The following is a 20,424-nucleotide window of genomic DNA, read 5'->3' as shown; positions in this document are numbered from 1 at the left end:
TTGTCTATTGATGCACAGATTGACGTGCAAGCCTAGTATGCTAGTACCTGTGAACACATAGCATTTTTTTTTCTGTCGCCCAAGGTTTTGATGCCAAAAACGTGAAATGAAGACACCAGGCATGCCCGAGAAGCTGAGCTGATGGCATCCATGTAAAAACTCGCATGTTCCAAACTCTGAGCAGTGTGAACTTAAGCTGCTCTTGATACCACTGTCATCAAATAACTCTAGAGGCTATAAAAAAAAGCGTTTCTTTTTACTCATGAGCTGGCAGCACCATAAAAAATAGGTTAAAATGTATACTGTGCTCATCTACAGACATTGAAAGCTACCCCAGTTTGGATTGGAAAACGTTTATCTTGTCAAAATGCAGATGCAGACGGTCAGTGCTAAATGGCCTAAAAGTGGGTTAAATTTGACCCCTCACATAACAAAAGGTCAACACTACATCTTTAGTATAGCTTCAGTCTCCATTAAAGACATCGCATTCATACTGACACAAAACAGCAATTTACAGGTAACCTCCACAAGAACCAACTTAAGATGGATCCCGTTCACTTGTGCCACATTATTTCAGCACAGCTGCATTTGTTCAAGCTTGATATTCAAAACCGAAATGGGCCAGAATTCATTGAACTCACATCATCAAGCACCATACACCACAGCAGCATCATGCATACCTCATCCAATAGCTATTCACTTCCAGTTCGCGTGCACGCCTACTTGGACCACTTACAGTGCCTCCCTTTATGTTCCGAACTGCCACAAGTCGGAATGCCCTTCCAGGCGACAACACTGCTCCACTTATAACTGACCACTTCGTACAATGATTATTTGCCACCGTATTTACGGTGCTTGTGTAGAAACGCACTCCTTATGCAATGCCCTTATAGGGGAGTTTTAAGTTAATAAACTGACCCAACAATTAAAAGTTGCCATCTTCAGGAATGTCTCAAAACTGCCACACAACGAATGCAGGACAGGACCATGCAATCTTTTGTAGCCTCTTCTCAGTAATGCTTCAGATCCCCACCTCTGCAGCACACTTTTGCTGTTTTGCACTGCCAGCCTTCATGTCTTTCATAGTTGGTCATCCCACCCAATATGGATCAAAATCGACCAACATGCGAGATTACCTTTTGTACCATTCCCTAATAATCAGTCATTGCAGCGCATGAACTGAATCCATGCACAATTATGGGACATATTTGCTTCATTTGCAGATTCCGCACATATAAAATTTATCGCACCTAGTTAAAATAACCACTTGCGGTAGCAAACATACACAGTGGTATGCAAACTGTATTACCCTTCATACATTGAGCTTATTTTCACCGCTCATTACTATCAAGTTATCCTCTGCAACAGCAGTTTACCTGACAGGTACAGCCCCTGTATACAGCCTAAGAGGTCTGCTCCTAAGCTGTTTAGCGGGGCTCCCGAGTCCCAGCACATCTAGCAGTCCAAAACTTGGGAGGTTTTAAGACTCGAAGCCATTTCTCTTTCGCGAGGTCACGGTACCCGAGGATGCATAAGGCATGCTGCATGCCTCTCAAGCAAACCCCTTGGGCTGTATACTTTTGACGGGGGGGGATATACACTTGCTATGCTTTACAGACTACAGCGGATTTTTTCCCAATACGTATATGCACCGCAACCATCCCTAGCATCCACAGACCTCAACTAAACGCCACTCGAGTGCTTGGCCATGTAGTGTTTGGTACACCATCTAGCACAAACTGAAGGTATTCACGGTGAGCGAGGCATGTGCACAGCGAGAGCCAGGTCTAGCACATCCTCTGCATGCTTTCACGAGATAAGCTGCTTTTACTAAACCTGGCGAGGCCTGTACTTGAGCTGAATACATTCTTTTAATTTCTTGTACTTCTAACAGTAACTTGTTAATGTAATAGATTTTTCAACACTGAAAAATGCCTGTTTGCTTATTGGCAACATTCACAAGCCAACCTTTTCAAGTTTTGCTTGCCTTTAAACAGACAGCCTACACAACTGACATCGACACTTCTTTTTGTGATGAATTTGTATAGTGTTTACAAACAGATAATGCAGCTTCTAGCAAAATGTAAAATGTGAGCTTCATGTGAACTATGTTTACCATGAAACCAGCCTCAATTCTGATGCTCTTCTCTCTCGAAGGTTAAAAAAAAGAATTTTTTTATTAGGCAGACATGCAGGGGGGCAGACAGACTTCTCAGGCAGTCTTGGCTCGAATGGCTGCACGCTTTCCCGTAACAGCCTGGAAACCCGATTTGATGCTCACAACTGAACACCGTGAGCCACATTTTTCGCACTGGAGGAAGAAGAGTCGTGTGTCCTTCTGTAAGATGGTGTCTGGAGACCGGCAGGTATGGCACGTCACATACTCCTCTGGATAAACAAAAGCAATAGAAAGGATTGAGGTGCAATACAGAACCAAAAATAGCATCTTCCACAGACTCAAATTAATAGTCTACAAAGCATGCACAGTAAAAGTTGAATCTTAGCAACTATTTCAAAGCACACCACTGCAGAGGTTTACTAAACCATTACCACTGCTGCCGGGTGCTAGCTGCTCATGCACGATGCATATGCACACTTGGTTCCTGGCAAGTGTGCCAACGAAACATGCATACTAAATTGTTCTATGAAGAAAGCCAACAGTCCCTGAAACTGAGGAATACATAGGGGAATGTTTCTTTTTTGTGTGTGTGTGTGTGTGTGTGGTGTTGATCATTGGGAAAATTAGCAGTGTAACCATTCTAGTTCACTAGGACTACAACTCCCAATCTCAGATTCCGCTGAGGTTCCGCGAAGTTGATCTCTATGCATGCACTGCTGGCATTATTTCCTAGCCATCACAGAAATGGAAAGTAAAACAAAAACGCGCCAACCAGTGCCAAAACTTTGTTGTGTGGATGGTAGTTTGTGCATGTCGCATAAAAGCCACTATGGAAGTTCGCCCTACCCAAGTCCAATAAGTTATGCCTCTGCCACTTACTACCAACTCCAAGACGTAACAAACGTCAGGTGATAACCACATTCATTATTAGTTGGCTGACTACAGCTCAAAACTTCCGATGTTTCTGTTAAATGCATTCCAATGTTTCCGTTACAAGTTTTTGTAACATGAAAGTGATCACCTGATGCATTCAATCTGTTTCTAGAAGCTAGCCTGAATACAAGTTCTGCAAAGGACATACTTACTTATATATCTCCTGAGCACATTTTCTATCTGCTTCTGCTGGAACCTCCCCTTGATGATGAGCTGGTTGTTCGCATCCACGGATCCACTGCAAGATATTGTGAAGAGTCACAAAAGACAACAGCTACATTGCACCTGAAATACTCATTCTTGCTGAAATTTCGATAAGAGGCTGGCAGCACAAATTTGCTAACACATTCAAAATAATATGAAGCAGACTTCATGAACATTTTAATTTAAACACTGCTATTATCTTAGCTTGGCATAGCAGTGGCAATAAGAAGAGAATCATTACAGAAACTTATAACTAAAAAGGTTTCAGTACTTTAATTTCAGTTACACCATTTACACCACTGACCAGTCTGATCAAGTCGTTTGCAATTCTTGAACCCGCACAAAAAATGACACCTCGTTTGAATAAATACAATTCTCGTGTAACGCTGTACAAGCAGCGAATGATACGTAACAAGCCCGCAGTTTCGATGCAATGGAAGGACCATGCAGATGGAAGTGAGGGAAGAGTCCGAAACTGCACGCAACTGGCTGGCTGATGCACGGCTCACAGTCGTCCTCGCCGCAAGCTAGCGTGAAACTAAGGAAAGTGATACCGGAACCACACGGCTGGTTAATTCTCGGAGACAGGAACATCCATTTTTCGGCACACCTGCCACTACATGCATGTCAGAGCTGCGCGGGCAACTCTGCAGAATTAATTCAGGTGTGAGTAGGGCTATTTCGATGACCACATGCCATACCAGGCATTCCTAGATGAGGCCTCCATTTGGGAGCTCATTCGAATTAACCAGTGCGAGACCCATAGCGTCTAAATCAGAGAGCGTCCGACACCGTAAACTTACATGGGTTTTGGCCGGGACTGTGCCAGCAGTTCTAATTATCCGGATTATGCAATTAATGGGGGTTGATCAACGAGATTTTGCTGTATTTTCATACAAAAAATAACTGTGTACACTGACCTTGTTCCCAATTCAGCTAGTAAAAATGCTTGCACATGCTTGGGCTGACGATGCAACCTGCGGACAAAAGCAAGGAATTAAAAAACGTCATTGTCCATGTCATGTTACCACACCACACCGCACACACACGCAGGCACATACATACAGAGATAAAAACTGAACAGGCCATGAATACTTGGCATGAGTACTGACAGTGGCATAAGTAGATGAAACAGAACTATATTTTGAGGTGAAATCATTGGCAGATAGCACATTGGCCATATATGCTGCATAAAAGCGCTGTGCCGGCCTCAATACCAGGAGCTCCACCAGTTAGTTTCCGCATGCCCCACAGGAGTCTTTCACTTACGACATCAAAAGCCTCATCAATGATATAATTTACTCTTACATGAAGATATTAAATGTATTTCTTAGCCCTGATGCATAATGTATCTCATTAACAAGCAGAAACATCAAAAGAGCTACAGCACTTTCTTTACAATTACACACATGTAAACACTCATTATGAAACACTGTGCAGAACCAGCAAACAAGCAGTATTAGGTTATTCTAAACTGTGAACTTTGTTCCTCAACTATTAAGCTCAGACCTGATGCAACCAAGAGCAATTTAGAAATAAATCGTAACAATCAAAGAAAGCCACTACAGAAAATGCCTTGTCTTTATAAGTCTGGACTGTCGTCAAAACCTTCATGTTGCATTCCATTTCTCCTATTTTAAACAGACTGCGAACAAAACTTTTACCACCCTGATTAACGACCCACATGGTAGCTGTGGCACTGATAAATGAGCAAAGCAACACTACTTTTGATCAGAAACTAGCGAAAAGTAATTATATTAACAAAATTTCTTGAACCGCTGTGCCTAGCGGCCACCTCTGAAAGCTCTGAAAGGCTTGTCCCTGCCCATCACCAACCATTTCCCACACAGGCAATACGAACTGGCACATTTGCTGCACTTTTGCCTTGCTGTGTAGTCCATTTTTCCAGCTGTGTCATGTCCATGCCTCATGGTTCTCAGCCTGCGTCTTGTCATTTTCTACTTCAATGTGTAAAGCAGCTAGAACAATGCTGGAGAAAGCCAAGGTACTACAGCGTGCAGGGGCGCGGAAGTAATGTTGTCGGACAAGATATGCCATGCTACTATTTTAGGAGAGATGAGAAGCTGCGGAGAATATGCAATATGGACAATATGGAACATTGGCGCCTGACATTGGCGCCTGCTAGATGTGGCTTCATTTTACTGCAGCCACTTTGTAGACAACAATCATGAGAAGCCTGGCATTGCTGCAGAGCCCAAGGATTCCAATGAAAAAGGCAGAAAAGGCCAGGCTTTTTTGGCCTAATGACAGGGGCCCTGCTATCGGCGTCAGGCCTGTCATTGCGCACAAGTAAGAGGTGCGCAGATTGTAATCACCATGCAATAGGTTACTTTTTTCCACAACCACTTGCCCTGCTGGTGACATCTTGACTCAGCACCCCTTTGAGGAGCCCCATGCGAACTTCCGCAAACGAGTTTTCAAGCACATCATAGTTGACCAAAACGAGGTGGCAGAGCTTACGCTAAAAGAGTTGTGAAGGCGATAGTACAAGTGCTATGAATGTGGGTGTTAGATGTGTAACCAATAATGAAATGCATGAGCTGACACGGCACAGCAATGCCTATACTGTAGGCACACTGCCATGCAAGTAAGCTCTTTTGTGTCAATGCATTTCCTTGCACACTACCGCACCATTTTTGACAACTGTTCTCTCCAGACTGTACAAACATCCTGGAAATTTTCCAGTAGACCGCTATTTACAGGCATTGAGGTGGTCCCTGACAAACACATTTTCCCACTGAAGAAAAAAAAAATACACAGGATGGAAAAAAAATACACAAGATGGCTATTGAACTAAAATACTTCCGTATTACCCACAATATTTCATGCAATTTATTCCATTTTAAAGGGGCTCCTCACTGTGCTCACAAAACCAACTACATGAGAAAAACTGACAAAGCCTCGGCCTGCTTACATTTTGCAGATCTCAAGGAAGTTGGCAAAAGAGGACTTCTTGGTGCCCACTTTCAGCACCTGGGGTGGCCGCATCACTAGTTTCTTTTTTTCACCCGCCACCATGTCTGGGTTCTTTTCCCTCATAATGTTGAACACCCGCTGCAAAAGCTGGGAGAAAAAAAGGTTGCACAAAACAAGGCTCACTTCAGGACAGACTACATCAACAATTCAGGTGAAATAAGGTGCACATCCTGAAGACAGTAGTTCTCAGACAATAAAACAGTCAATACCATCCAATACTCGTTCCAGCAAAAATCATTTTATGACTCTTTCTGGGAATGTTAATGTCTGTCCAAAAGCAAAGGACACTTTGCTGAGAAAATTGCACTCAAAAGTTTTTCCATCACTCGATTCAAACTCCTGACACGCACACACACCCGCACGCAACACGCACACACAAAAAAAAAGGCTGTGTGATCACCATTTTGGAGTAAATGCAGTGTAGCATAGCCTTTGAGAGCCGCACATAAAAAACTGTGTGGACACATTGCAGTTTAGTTGGTGCTAGCAATACCTGCATCTTTTTCTTGCCTTTTCTAGCTTATAAAAAGCTGTTTTCAGTGAAAGTCTTTGTTGTTAGAATGTAACACAGTAGCCGACCGATTTTTTCGGACTCCAGTAATTCGGACTAGTGCGATATTTCAGACTTCACTGAGGAACCGTCGCGCACCTCAGAGGAACGTGTACATTTTCACGACCGATATTTCGGAGTTTGTGGAGTCTAAAAGTTTGAATTCTCAGACTAAAATAGACACCAACAGAATGCTCGGAGCATGCAGGTCAAGTTCCTGCAGTAAAAAGATGAGCTCAGAATCCTCTTTAGTGCGCCTTCAAGAGCGCCTCTAGGCTCCTACCATGTTTTGTTGCCAGACCAGGCTTTCTGCAAGTGTGGTACACAACAATGAAGCAAAAATTTTTAATGTCAAAACTACTGAAGATATATGAGTGAAAATTTGTATTTACTCATTCAGTGCGCTTCCCAATATACGTGCCAAATTAAATCGCTCTGCGCAAAAAAATGAAAAATTTCACCTCTGAAAGCTGCTACCCCCATAAAACAGCTAAAAAAATTATATGAGCAAAATTCAGACCTACAGCATAAAGCTTACCTCATCGTATGTGTAATCTCTATCACTTCCAGACCACGTGTTGGAACTGCTGGTTGTGCTCGACTTGGTGTCCATATCATCTGCTAAAAAGGACAGAAATGCACACAGACACGCAAATAATGAATAACATGTAAGCAATAGATTATTTTTAAAGTTTATTACAAGAAAAAATTTGTGAAAAAGAAAGCAAGAAACTGTGTGCTTTCGCATTGACATTGTTCAAAGCAAGTGGTCGGCATCTTGTTTTCATTGTGTGGTATATGGAAAAGCCAACTTGCGGAACTTTGCATGAGGTCCAAGCCTAGCAACATCCCAAATGCAAGTGATCCACAAAATAAATGACGAAAAACGAAGCAAAGATGATGCTTTTCTATGGCTCTCCTGACACTTTAAACTCAATTTTCGGATAATCTGTCCAGATAGTGTGGTCTTGCCACAGTGAGATTAATGAAAGTCGGTGGTATTCAGTCAATGCCGAATATTCATGAATTTTCGTGCAATCAGAAATTTCGAATACTATTTCTCGAATCGAATGTGAACACGATACCAAATATATTCAATTCGTATTTAAAATTTAAAATATTCGCACATCTCTACTGCTTTTCTGGGATGTTGCACACCTTGTGAAGCTGACTTTCTCCTGACTGTTTGGTCTATTTTGAGCACATTTGTTTTGTTTCACTCCTTGAACCACATAAAATGTGACGAAAATTTTATTTTTAGAGGTTGATGAATTGAGAGTTCTCGGTATGACATTTTCTTCACACTGTACATGTCTACAACTACACCAAAAAAGACAAACAAGAATTTTGTGTTGAGGAAAAAAAAACAAGATTGTTGGACACATCACAAACATTCACAAAGCTAATGAAGGTTGAAGTAGTCTTCTACCATGATTTTTCTTGTCGGCAGCCTTTCCACAAGGTACAGAAGAGAAAGAACTTGTAGAAAAAGTTTTTCAGATATAATGCTGAAACTTTATCCACCAAGTCTGGAAGCATTACTAAGAAGAAAAATAAAATACAACAAAAGATACGAAAGTTCATGCTGAAAGCAGTGACCCCCCCCCCCTAAAATTTCAAAACTACCCCTTGCTTGTATTATTTATTTATTTATTCAAATACCTCACGGGCTCCACCTTCAGATATTTTTTAGGCATTTTTAGCTTCTCACAGTAACTGGTTTTAATGCTCCCAGATGCCAAAAAGGAACACTGCCGAGAAAAGAACACACTGCGTAAGCATCCATATATGCTGAAAAGGAAGCACCCCAGCCTTTGTAAAAAATTCACAGCCTACCTGGCAGGTTTCTGGGCCTTGCTATATGACCTACTTTGTGTCCTCAGTGTTCTAAACTTCTCAAATGAGCTCACGTACTCACCCCTCCAAAGCTTAGAAGCAAGCCTCTTGGGCTGTATATTTTTCACAAAGGAAGCACATTACATGGCAAAATTTCACGGTAAAATGCACTCACCAAACGTTGCATCATCATTTTCCTCATCTCCAGCTGCGCCACCTTCTGCATCAACTGCATCAAATGTGATCTTCTTCTTTTTCTTTTTCTTCTTGGGAAGGTTGAAGTCTAAGTCATCATCCAAAGCCCCATCCCGTTCCTCATCCCTGTCATCATCCACCACAAAGGACGATTCCTCCTTAGGCTCGGCCTCCTGCACACATCCACTCACTTCAGTACAAGTGCGGGTCAAAACCAACACGCCACCATACTGAACACAACCTCAAACGATGGCACCACCTTTGCCAGAACGGCACCTCGGTAAAGCTGCATCAACTGCATGATCTATGAGCACCCCTCTGACAGCAACACCTATTTTATTACATAAAGAAATGAAACCACAGGCTGGTACCAGCGATTTCTGGGGTTGGCTTTTGCGCAGGCCAGGGGTTCTCAAACTTTATCGCCGCATACAACCCCAAACAGCCTTCAACAGGTAGCAAGGAATTCCCCTCTCAATCGGCTATCACAAGCGCCACAACTGGTCGATGTTGTTGTGGATGAACCACATGTGCTTTTTTCTCGCTGTTTCAATCACTTTTGTAAGTACCGTGTTTACACTCATAATTTGCGCAATTTTTTTTCTTTAAACTAGGGCTTCCAAAAAGGGGGCGCGCAATTACGCAAAAATTTTCAGAACATCTCCTAAAAAACTCTACAAAGGTCATAACGCGCAATACATACTGTATATTCCGCCTATACGTAAACCTCTCATCTCGCACCCCTCGTTGGCCAACAAAACAGTTGACTCAAATATGACACATAGTCTCTCCCACCCCGCCCCACGTTACGTAGTTCCCCGCGGGATGGCATGGCGGTGCATACACAGCTCAAAGCAATAAAAACGCAACGATACAATCACAAAGCCAGCAGTCAGAGGCAAATGGAGATAACAAGCGATAAAGTGGCGCCCTCGCGTGCGGCCCTGCTGACTAGTGGCAAACAAAACAACAAACAGTTTGGTAGTTCCGGATTATGATGCACGTGTGCAAATGTTCGCACGAGAAAGTGACCGCCAATGACCGCCAGTGGAAGCGAGCCGGTAAACACCGCACAATTCATCACCTAGACACACTTTTTCGCAGCCGCACACGACTACAGCTGCCCACGTAGTCGCGGGGGGCTGCATGAATACGAGGAGCCGTTACTAACACTCAGCGTCTTGGCGTGCTGCCAAGGTCTGCTGTGGATGACACACACGCTGACGGCACGAAACCGAGGAAAAGCTAACACTCAGAAATGAGTTGTAACAAACCAGGTACTGTGTCTGCTTCGCGCACACCCGCCAGTAGCGCACCGGAAAGGGGCGACAGGCCAGTGTGGATGCATGCAGAACACACAAAACCAGCCCGCGAAACGCAGTCTGAGGACCCCTGGCATAGACCAACCTCGTAACATTGCAAGTTGCACTACTACAGACAAGAGGCGCGTCGGCAGCATGGGCCAGCACAAGGAGATGCGAGCCGCCCTCACCCTCGCGCACATGCGCTACTGCGCAAAGGCACAGGTGCACCTATCCATGAAAAGCAGGCTTAAATGGAAATTCTTATGTGAGTCCTTTCATCTAAACACGGAAAATGAAGAAGCACGGGAGGTGTACCCCTACACCAAGATCATGAGCACAAGAAAATGGTGGTGCTCTTCAAAGTGAAGACTGTGCACCCGCATCAAAATGCTTTGCAGTCCCGTCTTTCTCACCGCAGTACCCACACTTACTGGCGTTTCACCACTCACTTAAAGGGGCACTGAGGACAACTCTACTAAATTTTTTTTTGTTAGCAAAATCTTATAGTTTAGCATTTCGTGGCTTTATTGCCGCTCGTCCAGCAGCATGCATTTCTTGCCAAGAGATTTGGATTCAAAGTTGAAAACATTTTCCTGCCACTCTGGCCTTTCTGATGACAAATAGCCAAAAACTGACGTAAACAAGGACTCCGTGATTGCTGGCACCAAGCGGTGCAGCCTAGCAGCAGCTAAAAAGGAAACTACTGCCAGCCGAACAGTGAAGGCTTCTATCAGCCGTCGCTACCATCACTTCGTTTATGCTTGCACCAGCGTTACAATGGATCCCGCTCCTAATTCCAACAACGAAGTTCTAACAAAGAACAGCAGCCTGTACTTCACCAACCTCAGCCCCACACAGCGTGCGATGCTTTTGAGGGCTGATGCGGTGGGTCTCGCGGGATAGTCCGAGCGCCGAGGAGTCGGCAGCACCGGCAGCACCGGCAGCAAGCCAAGCTACTGGTGGGGAAGCTGCCACCACCGAGCCACCGTCACAAGTGATGAATGAGACTTGGTATATATGGACAGATTTAAATTCTGCAATAATAATAATTGTAGCACTGGTTATGCAGCCCAGCATCTTGACAGACTGATGAAGTGAACTTGCTGAACAGTGCATTTGCTAACGAGGAGGCTCATGCAACATTAGCTATTCATAGGTATTTTCCTCGTTGCAGGTGCCTGCCGCTGCATGAACTTAGTCTGAAGAGCACTTTGAGGGGCACTTGGAGGTCCTCTGCTGCTCCTCACTTGTAAATCGAGGCGCGTCCAAAAAGGAACCACTCGGGCACACAAAACGCATAGCCATGAAGCACTAACGCATATTGAAACACCTGTTGCACCGCCAAGTATAGGTTCATTCAGGTTGTCTTTTTTCCCACCTTCCTCACATGATAAAAGCAGTGCACGAGGGGTTTTGAAACAAAACTTATATACTTCAATATCGATTAAACACACAACCTTCATGCACGTTTTTCAGCCTCCGAGATCTGTTGTGTTTTTCGACTATTTCGTCATCGCGCTTGTACCTGCGAGACTGGCCTGTGGCGGCAGTATGTGTATATTAGTTCTTGCTCTGCAACAGCTTTGTTTTCAGTAAGAGTGGTCCTTTTGTGGTTAGGAGCTGGTATTCTATTGGTACAAGCAAACTTCAATTTCTCCTCAAGATACCTTTAATTTCAGCTGTTGAAGGGCACAAACAATAAGGCATGGCCTGCTTCGAATTTGGTTTCCAGTGGCACCGCAACTACATGAAAGCCAACGCCAACAGAGCACTCGCCCTCGGTCATGTTGGTAGTTCTGCATTCATATCTCATTTTTTGTCATCTTTGTCATTGGGGCCTTTCACACAGCGGGCTCGCTTTCACCTCTGGGCTTTGCAAGCGCCCATCGGCAACATGCCGAACAGTGCAGCCTTCGAAGGCAGAGATTGTGAACGTGGCCACCATACCATGGTCACGAGTGCTGACGCCCAGTATGGTACGATCACGTGAAAGTGTCAAAGTGAGCATAACACCATCGACTGCTTCTCCAAGCAGCTTCTTTTTCTAAATTCACGAACTTCAAAAATATTCGAAGTTCTCGAATACTGCTGTTGGCTTCGAAGCCCAAATCGAATACTGCATTAATCACTTCGATACTCGAAATGTTCCAATATTCACACCATCCTACAATCTACTTCATTATATAAACTAGAAATTTCATGCATTTGTAAGGACATTTCAGGAGAGTTCGACTTAGCCAATAATTTGTCATCTTCATATTAGATATATAAAAGTTGAACTTTACTGTAGATCACTGAAAAATTGCAAGGTTCCTTACTGGAAGAGCAGCATCCATATCCTCTAGGCTAAAGGGCTTCTTTTTCTTCTTCTTCTTCTTCAGTCCAGAAAAGTCGTCCAAGTCCAGTGTTGGGTCTGCGTGAAGAAACATGGCATACTTGCTCTGTGAGGACCAGAGTGGAAGCTGCGTTTTCGAGGCTATTTTATCCTATCAACTTGTTTTTGCTTTCTTTCTCTCCTCCTTTTTCACAGATAGCCATGGTCATAGACCAATGAGTAATACCCCTGCCACAAGGGCATTTTTAATGCCAACTGAGTCAGCGGCCATGGAACACAATGGGGGTTTCATGAATGCTAGTCAGAACCTCAAGGGCCACTGAAAGTGCCTCGCATTAACTATACACTGAAAAAAACTGGATATAAAGGAAAAATTCTGCCTTAAATTAAACTGCAGGTAATGTTGACTTTTCAGCAAATTTATACCCATTCTCTACTCAAAACGACAGCCGCACAGATCATCAGATGTAAAAAGAGCTAACAGCATTTCTGTTGTGAGCCGTTCTGAGCTGTTCTCGTTAACAATCACGAGGAAACCAGCGAACAGCCCAAGAACAAGCTGTAAAAGCTCATAACAATACACAAAAAAAAAAAAAAAATTAACATGACAGCTCCCGCGCCCTAGATCAGCGCCAGAAACACACGGTTTATTTCGAAAACAAACTTTCGGATTTCACTGGTCATAAACATGCATTAGGCCCTCCCGAAAGCAGGTGGCTTGACATAAAATCCCGAAGAGTCCCAATTTTCGAAGTTCTGAAAATCAGGTGTGGTACCTAAAGTCACATTGGCTTCAGCAAGACAACAAATACGGTTAAACCTATCCAGCATGCAGCGAAACGTTAAAAAAATTAAAAATATTCTAAACAACGTCGGGGGCAATTTTCGGGAGATTAAAGAGCGTGTCCATACAATCGGGACTGTGCGTGAAAATTTGGGAGTCTCCCAGGCAATCAGAAAAACTGGAAGGTCTAGAAAGGAAAAAATGGCAAACGGGCGCACGACTGGGCAGCTCGAAGCACCGAATAGTGGTGGCACGGTGATGACGGTGACTGCTGCTGCTGCATAGGAGGATAAGTGGAAGGCATCAGCTGTATACTGGTTGGCCAGAACAGTTTTAGATTGAATTATAATCGCAATATTTTTTTTTAAATTCTCCTGAGGCCTCAACCCCCCCCCCCCCCCCCCCTCTTTGTGCTATTTTTGTGCAGGTAAGGTAAATTACAGTCGCATACCACTTAAAAAAAACAGCAGTTGGTAACACTGCGCCACGGTCTGCAGCACCCTGCATTACTCCGCTAGCTAGCTGATCACAAAAGTACATGAAATCAACTTTTTAGTGTTTGGCTTTATTAAAATAATCATCAGCCTCACCACGCCCATTGCAAGACAGAAGTCTCTCCCATACTTCTATTAAACCTGTCCTCCAAATTAACAAGCCAGGTATCAAAATTATAGAGCTCATAATTTTTTCTGGTAATCAGCTTCTTGTTTAGGAAACAAGAAAAGTTTCAACAACAGTCTACTTTTTTGCTGTGAAGGAATTTTTTGCGGCAAGCTAATGCACTGGCTACCATGAAACACAAATTTTTCAAGACATGCATAACAAGTGTTCGAAGATGACCCCAACAATCTTACCCTCGTCCTTATCTTCACGGTTCTCTTTCTCAGCATCCTCCTTTTCAATGCCATTCTCAGCTTGAGCCGCATCGCCTGTGCTGCTATCTTCCAGTGCGCTCGGGTCAAATGGAGTCTTCTTCTTCTTTTTCTTCTTTTTCAAGGATGGGTCAAAAATCTGAAAAACAACAAATGTTCTGTTCTGTTATGCTGTCCAAAAGATCACCTGTCTAAACAATCTTTCTAAAACTCTCCTGCATGACAAGATGAGCTTGATCAATGTGATCATTTTACTAAGCTAATCAACATATTTTAGAGCGCAGCTCTTAGGCGCCCATTTCTGCATTTCGCGGCGTCGCCGTCGCAGTTGTAACCAGCAGTGGACACCCTTTAAGCTGCGAAAGCAATGAAGCAGGAGCTTAGAAAGAAGAAAGTAAAAGCGCAACCTCCTCCCCTCCTTAGCAACCGGCGCGCCAGTGAGGGGTGCAGCTGTGCATAGCAACCATGACGTCACACAGTAGCAGTAGAACAAGCGCGCGCGCCGGCAGCTACATCGCCGCTCCTTCGCCAGACGTCTCATTGCAGTCGAGTGAGTGAGACGCATGGCTCCGAAGCGGCCCAGTGATTCCGAGCCAAGCGGTTGGGGAAGCGGCAGTGGGCTGACCACAAGGCTTTCGCCAAGCACACTCTAGAATTTCCAAACTGTCTTCGGCATTTTTTTTCTAATGACCATACACACTTCAGAAGAGAATACATTCTTTACTTCCAATAAAACAACTTCCGTATGATTTAAATTTCAGCTAATCAATTATGCTCTTGCATGAAAAATCTTCCCCAGAATTCTTTATTCCCCAGATTAGCAATTACAGAATGCCCTACCCAGCAGCTACCAAGGTTAAAATAAAGGCTGCAATTTTGTACCAGCAGATAAGCTAAGCTTGTCTATGCCAGAGCTCTATACACCTACTAAATAAATAACACGTGTTAACTCATGAGCATTCACTGCACACTACTGGGTGTTGATGGGCCACCATGATTACGCAAATAAGCAACAAGTAATTCGACGTATCAAAGAGCCTGTTCACATTTCTTGTCTGTCACTGTGGAGTGTTCAAATAATTCTGAGACATTTGTGTCAGCATTGTGTATGACAGTGAATACTTAGCAGAACTGTACAGCACTTTTAGTGCAAAGGTATGCAAAGCCATATGCAGGTGCTTCCACTCCAATAAGATGTGCAAATATAAGCTAGAAACAAAATGTCAAGTCAATAAAATGCATGTGCCACATTTCTTCGACATGCAGAGTACCCACTCCAGCCCAGTATTTCCACAAGAGTGCAGTGTCTCATTTTGCATATGAGCATTAAGAATCTAAAACTTAACAATACAAGTGCCAAGCTCTTTAGCACCCCACAACAAAGTTTGAGTCGAGGAATGCACAAATCAAACCATAGTTCTAATGATAACCGAGAAGAACAAAGCAGGAATGACGAAAATTGGTCTGAAGAATATGGTACCCATTTCAAAGGGGGTTGCCATATTTTTTTACTTAAGAATGTTCATGTTGCATCAGCAAGTGTATGCATATAAGAATCCCAGTACAGCACGCAGTGCCAATGCTAAGCCTTTGTTTTCATATTCTGCTGTATCAAAAAAACATAACCGCTGAATGATAGCATGTTTGCCACAGCCGAATAAGGAAATAAGTACTCCATTCAAATGTAAGCTTGAAAGCACATCAACACTAGTTTACAGATAACTGCAGAATATTATCAGCACAGCAAACCTCCACCAACATTACCAGATGGCCACTAAATTGGTCTCTTGAAATGATTAACTACGTTACTTTATACTCTCTAAAATGTGAAGGGCAGAGCTACAGCCATGAAACGTAATTAACCAGGGGGCCCAAAGAGATAAGTGTCACAATACACTTGGGAAACTTCCATTTCTACATTTCACAACCATTTGGCCAGATGAAATGTTTTCATAGCCTGCATTCTAAAGACAAAAGTCATCAATGTCAAGCAGCATGGTACCAGCCACATGAAGTACGGCAACCCACTACAATGCTGCACCACCTGTTGCAAAAGTTCCCAGGCAAAAGCATCAGTGACTGGAGTATGGTCATGCAGTGATGTTGACAGAACAGTGCAAATTTGTCTGCACCAGGCTTGTAAACAATATCTGAAAACTAGCAAGTTACAGGCATGATTGTGTCACTGCACTGGGCACATGCTCTACAGTCAGACTCCTTGGCCTAGGAAGTTTTGCACATCATGGTAGTTGTGAAACTCCATGAACCTTAGTTACAGCTTGTAACTGCACCGGGTAAGGATGTGTTATGCAAGGTTTAACATCCCAAAGAGATACACAGGCTATGAGGGTGTGTAGTGAAGAGGCCCGGATTAATTAAAACCACACGGGGTTCTCTTCAACATGCACTGACATTGCACAACACACGACCGTTTTTTGCATTTCGCCTCCATCGAAATGCGGCCGCTGCAGCCGGGATGCAATCCCGTAGCCTTGAGATCAGCAGCCGAATGCCAAAGCCAGTGAGTCACTGCGGCAGGCTACAGTAACTGCACTAGCTCCCCTAACTGCACAGAGCAACAATGTAGTTTGGGTGAGCAGGTTACACTCATGCCCCACATATTTTAACCAGAACAGCAGGTTATGCTACCAGACGTAGACATCCCTGTTGCCCCATTAATGAAATACTCCTCTCCCGATCCCACGACGAGAATAATCCTACTTAAAAATCCACAAAAAAAGACCTTCATTTATGGTCTTCCATGCATCAGTTCTTGCCTAAAACATTATAGCTTATCATTTTTCCTTGATTATATACCGCTCTTTTTCCTGTCGTGAACTAGCTTGAAGTGACTGTGCTTACCTTATCTTTTTGCCTACTATAGTTTCATAGATATCGTGCATAGAGTTTGTGACAAATTCTTTTAGATCCACTACTCAGTAGCTCTAGTATTTATCAATACTACTTCAATAACCTTAAAAGCAGTTTAGCGATTTTAGTAAAAAGGGGCAGATTACTGTCAAGCTACACAAAACTGAAACCCTCAGCAAAACCACATGGGCAAATGGTAAAATAAAATATCATGGCCTAGGCACGTATCCTGAAAGTGAGCAATGCAACCTGAACACGTTTGTGTGAACACTGCAATGAACCAACTGATTTTGGACTACTCAGTAACCACGAGCAAATAAAGCTTTTTGCAGCAACTGTGATCAAAGTTTGATGGGTGTACCAGCAACTAAAACAGGGCACTTCGATCCATTACTCTGCAGGCGTAACTAAGAAGCCAATTTAACAGTCGTTATAAATGTGCGAGTGAGTTTTTACACTCGCGACCACCTCATTTAGGCTTTCATCAATCCACTATTAGCAATCAACTATTAAAACAATATCTAAACCGTACCTCACACCATGAGATGTCGCTCGCACATTGACTCACAAATGTTTCTATAGTATGCCGATTCACTCAAATCCACTCACTGATGTTCAGCTATAGTCTTCACACCAACAGTGTCCTTTTAAAGTTTTTCTTCTATTTGGTTAACAATGGAGGGGATGGCAGATTTACTGCTGCAGCCCAGGAAGCTTTGTTACAGCTCCCCTCCGCTATCATTGCTTGGTATGTGTGCCAACTCCATACGGATGGAGTGTTGGAGCTGCGTCATACTCATCAGCTAATTTTTATACTGTTGCTGTACGAAGAAGGTCAGTCATTTGTACAGTTTTCTCCTTGCTTGTTTCTTCATAGGAAATAATCCTCTTGATGAAATTTGGCCCCGAGAAATGTTATGTACTACACGGGGTTTAACATCCCGAAGCTGCATGTGGGCTATGAGAGGGCATTGCAGTGGAAAGATCCAGATTAATTTCAACCATCTGGCATCCTCTACTGTGCACTGATATCGCACAGCTCATAAGCCTTCTTGAAGTTTGCCTCCATCAAAAGCAATTAAGCAACAACGAACCTACAAGACATTACATCTTGTCAGTAAATTACAACACCATCTAGAGCGAAACAACCCACACACATCCACTCACTTACACTCATTGACAGACATGTGTGAATGGGGTGAAATGAGTGCACTACTCATAAGCGAGCCTGCTGACATAATCGAAATGCACACTCCACAACCATACTGGTTGAGTAAACAATGAAGTAATGTGTATTTCCGTAGTAACAAAGTGACTCAAACTACCATTTTGTTCCTGCCTCCCCCTTCAATTATGTATTTTCAGCATTTCTTATGCACTTCTTGTGTACAGGGCTCCAAAATCATCGCAACTACCTGGAGAGCCTAGCATGAATCACATTTGAGCAAACAGGCATTTTATCCCTTATTCCCGTCAAAATACGGCCACCACGACCAGATAGCAAGCCTACAACATTCAGCAGCAGAGTTTTTATTTCTGCATATCTAGCTTCAGTCAGTGGTCATGGAGGAACATCAAAAACTAATACCTCAATTCTAATAACAGAGAGCTGTATACCGGAGAACACAGCACCCACAAGTTCAGAGTACATCACAATGATAACAAACAATGAACAAGAATGAGCACATAAGCCAGACTGCCAAGTCTTTACAACCAAAATGGCTTAACCAGCACACACATTAAATATAAAACACGTAAACACAAGCTGCAACGGGTTTCATAACCATAACAACGGCATTACCTTGCATAATTTACACACTTCAGCACTCGATACTGATACTGTTAACCTGAACAGAAAGTTACACATTTAACTTATTATGGCAAGTCTATGAAGATTGTTCAATTTTTGCAGTTGATTTACAAGTTTTCTTGTCTCAGTTGCTGTTCACAAGAATAAATATTTTTAGGGAGCCGCGTCACTGCCCCAAAGAAAAAAAAAATGACCTCACACGAGTGTCCCACATCCAGATGTAACGGTAATTAGACTTGGTGCCGTACTTAAAACGAGGCCACACTAAAAGTTTCCGCAACAAGAAAACTTGGTAAAGCAATACGTCACATGATTTACGTCAAGAAGCGCGTCAATGCACATGACGCAACTTCACAAGCACTTTTATCAATGCACCAGTTAGTAGCCAATACGCCGCCCGATGGTAAAACGTAAACAACATGCAGTAAATCCTGCTTAGACTTTGTTCTCTGCACACCATAAAAGTGTCGAAACAGTACTGCTGCTAAATACAAGCCAGTAAAGTTCACCGCCGGCAACGTGCTTGCCAACGGGTTATTACTGGCACGTATGCTGCAATTTTGGCTGCCATATTGCTAATAAACACCACGTTGCACGTTTCCGACGAGGAAACTACTGGGTTTATGTCAAAACAATCAGTCAATGGTAACACCACGGTCTCCTCACAACGGGTTACAATAAGCCTCAATCAACATTTTTAATGTCTCGAGACGTCGCAATTGTCCATACAGCGGCAAGGCTTCTGCTAAGCCTAACCACGATGTAAATTTTCCTTTTGTTCATGCGCAAGACTTTCAATGCACAGTTTCAGCAGAAGGCATACAACAAAACAAACGCGGCAAAATATCTAACTGTCCACACCCCGATCAAAATCGTATTCGCGGCAATCTTCACGTGCGGCAGGGCGGGGAGGGGGTTTGAAAGCTACCACACTTCGCACAACAATACTTCGGTCTTCAGGTAAACAGATGCAAGGTTGTCTCACACTTTCGTCGTCTGCCATGCTGCTGAAGTGAAGATCGGCTAAGCCAACAAGCTTTGGGCAAGGAAATGCGAATTTTGCAAGGTGACCGACACCGACGACAACTTGGACTGTTCACACGCACACTTGACCCGGCCAGACCCGGCTACTTTCGGTCTGGTTGCGAGATTGCACGAGCAGTGACTGTAGGTTGCCCATAGACGGCGTTAGGAGCGCTGACATTTCGGTGATTTCGCGCGTTTCGCGCAATGCCATCGAGCGTAAACGATGGCGCTAATTTTGATTGTGCTACATGGGTTATTGCAGAGTATGTGGTGGATTCTTGGATTGTAAAACATTTATTTCGGCGTTTAGATCAGGTTGCAAGAGAGACGTACTACATGGCCACCAGCCCGTGGCTGGCGGTGACCTCACTGGCCCTCTCGATGGCCCGTACTTGAATCCGGGTCCGAGCTCCCACCGCTCGGGAGAACGGGGGTGGATCTTTTGCGCAGTTCCTGCGAATGTAGTCGTGCGTGGCTCTTTCGCCGCACTTGCTGCAGTTAAGGTTGTATTGGTCGGGGTACAAGAAGGCAAGCACCGCCGGATTCAGAAGGGAGCGTGTTTGCAGCCGGCGCCAAGTAACTTCCAGC

At 43.6% G+C, this 20,424-nt stretch overlaps 1 protein-coding gene across 2 annotated transcripts; it reads right to left on the bottom strand.

The window, feature by feature from the left end:
- Positions 1 to 2,133: 2,133 nt before the first annotated feature.
- eIF2beta (eukaryotic translation initiation factor 2 subunit beta) lies at positions 2,134 to 19,961 on the bottom strand. Of its 2 annotated transcripts, none has more exons than XM_089580893.1 (9): positions 19,796 to 19,961; positions 14,112 to 14,268; positions 12,457 to 12,551; positions 8,815 to 9,007; positions 7,342 to 7,424; positions 6,192 to 6,340; positions 4,177 to 4,233; positions 3,205 to 3,290; positions 2,134 to 2,388 (listed from the first exon to the last, which is right to left on the bottom strand). In XM_089580893.1, the coding sequence occupies exons 1-9, from the start codon at positions 19,811 to 19,813 to the stop codon at positions 2,213 to 2,215; spliced, it is 1,014 nt and encodes a 337-aa protein (XP_089437019.1). In that variant the 5' UTR covers positions 19,814 to 19,961; the 3' UTR covers positions 2,134 to 2,212. The 2 variants fall into 2 exon arrangements, with proteins under 2 accessions (XP_089437019.1, XP_089437020.1); XM_089580894.1 differs by having other exon boundaries at positions 7,342 to 7,421.
- Positions 19,962 to 20,424: the final 463 nt, after the last annotated feature.

Source organism: Amblyomma mixtum, chromosome 3 (assembly GCF_055824585.1).
Source record: "Amblyomma mixtum isolate Tamu chromosome 3, ASM5582458v1, whole genome shotgun sequence".
In the NCBI taxonomy this organism is placed as follows: Eukaryota; Metazoa; Arthropoda; class Arachnida; order Ixodida; family Ixodidae; genus Amblyomma; species Amblyomma mixtum.
Note: the sequence above shows the minus strand (reverse complement) of the source record. Positions and strands in the feature narration are given on the sequence as shown.

Bases quoted from the DNA above. Each gene is read 5' to 3' on its own strand.
- eIF2beta (XM_089580893.1), bottom strand. The intron at 12,552-14,111 runs GTAAGATTGTTG...TTCTTCACGCAG, and splicing joins CCGTGAAGATAAGGACGAGG to ACCCAACACTGGACTTGGAC. The intron at 7,425-8,814 runs GTGAGTGCATTT...TGTCCTTTTTAG, and splicing joins AAATGATGATGCAACGTTTG to CAGATGATATGGACACCAAG.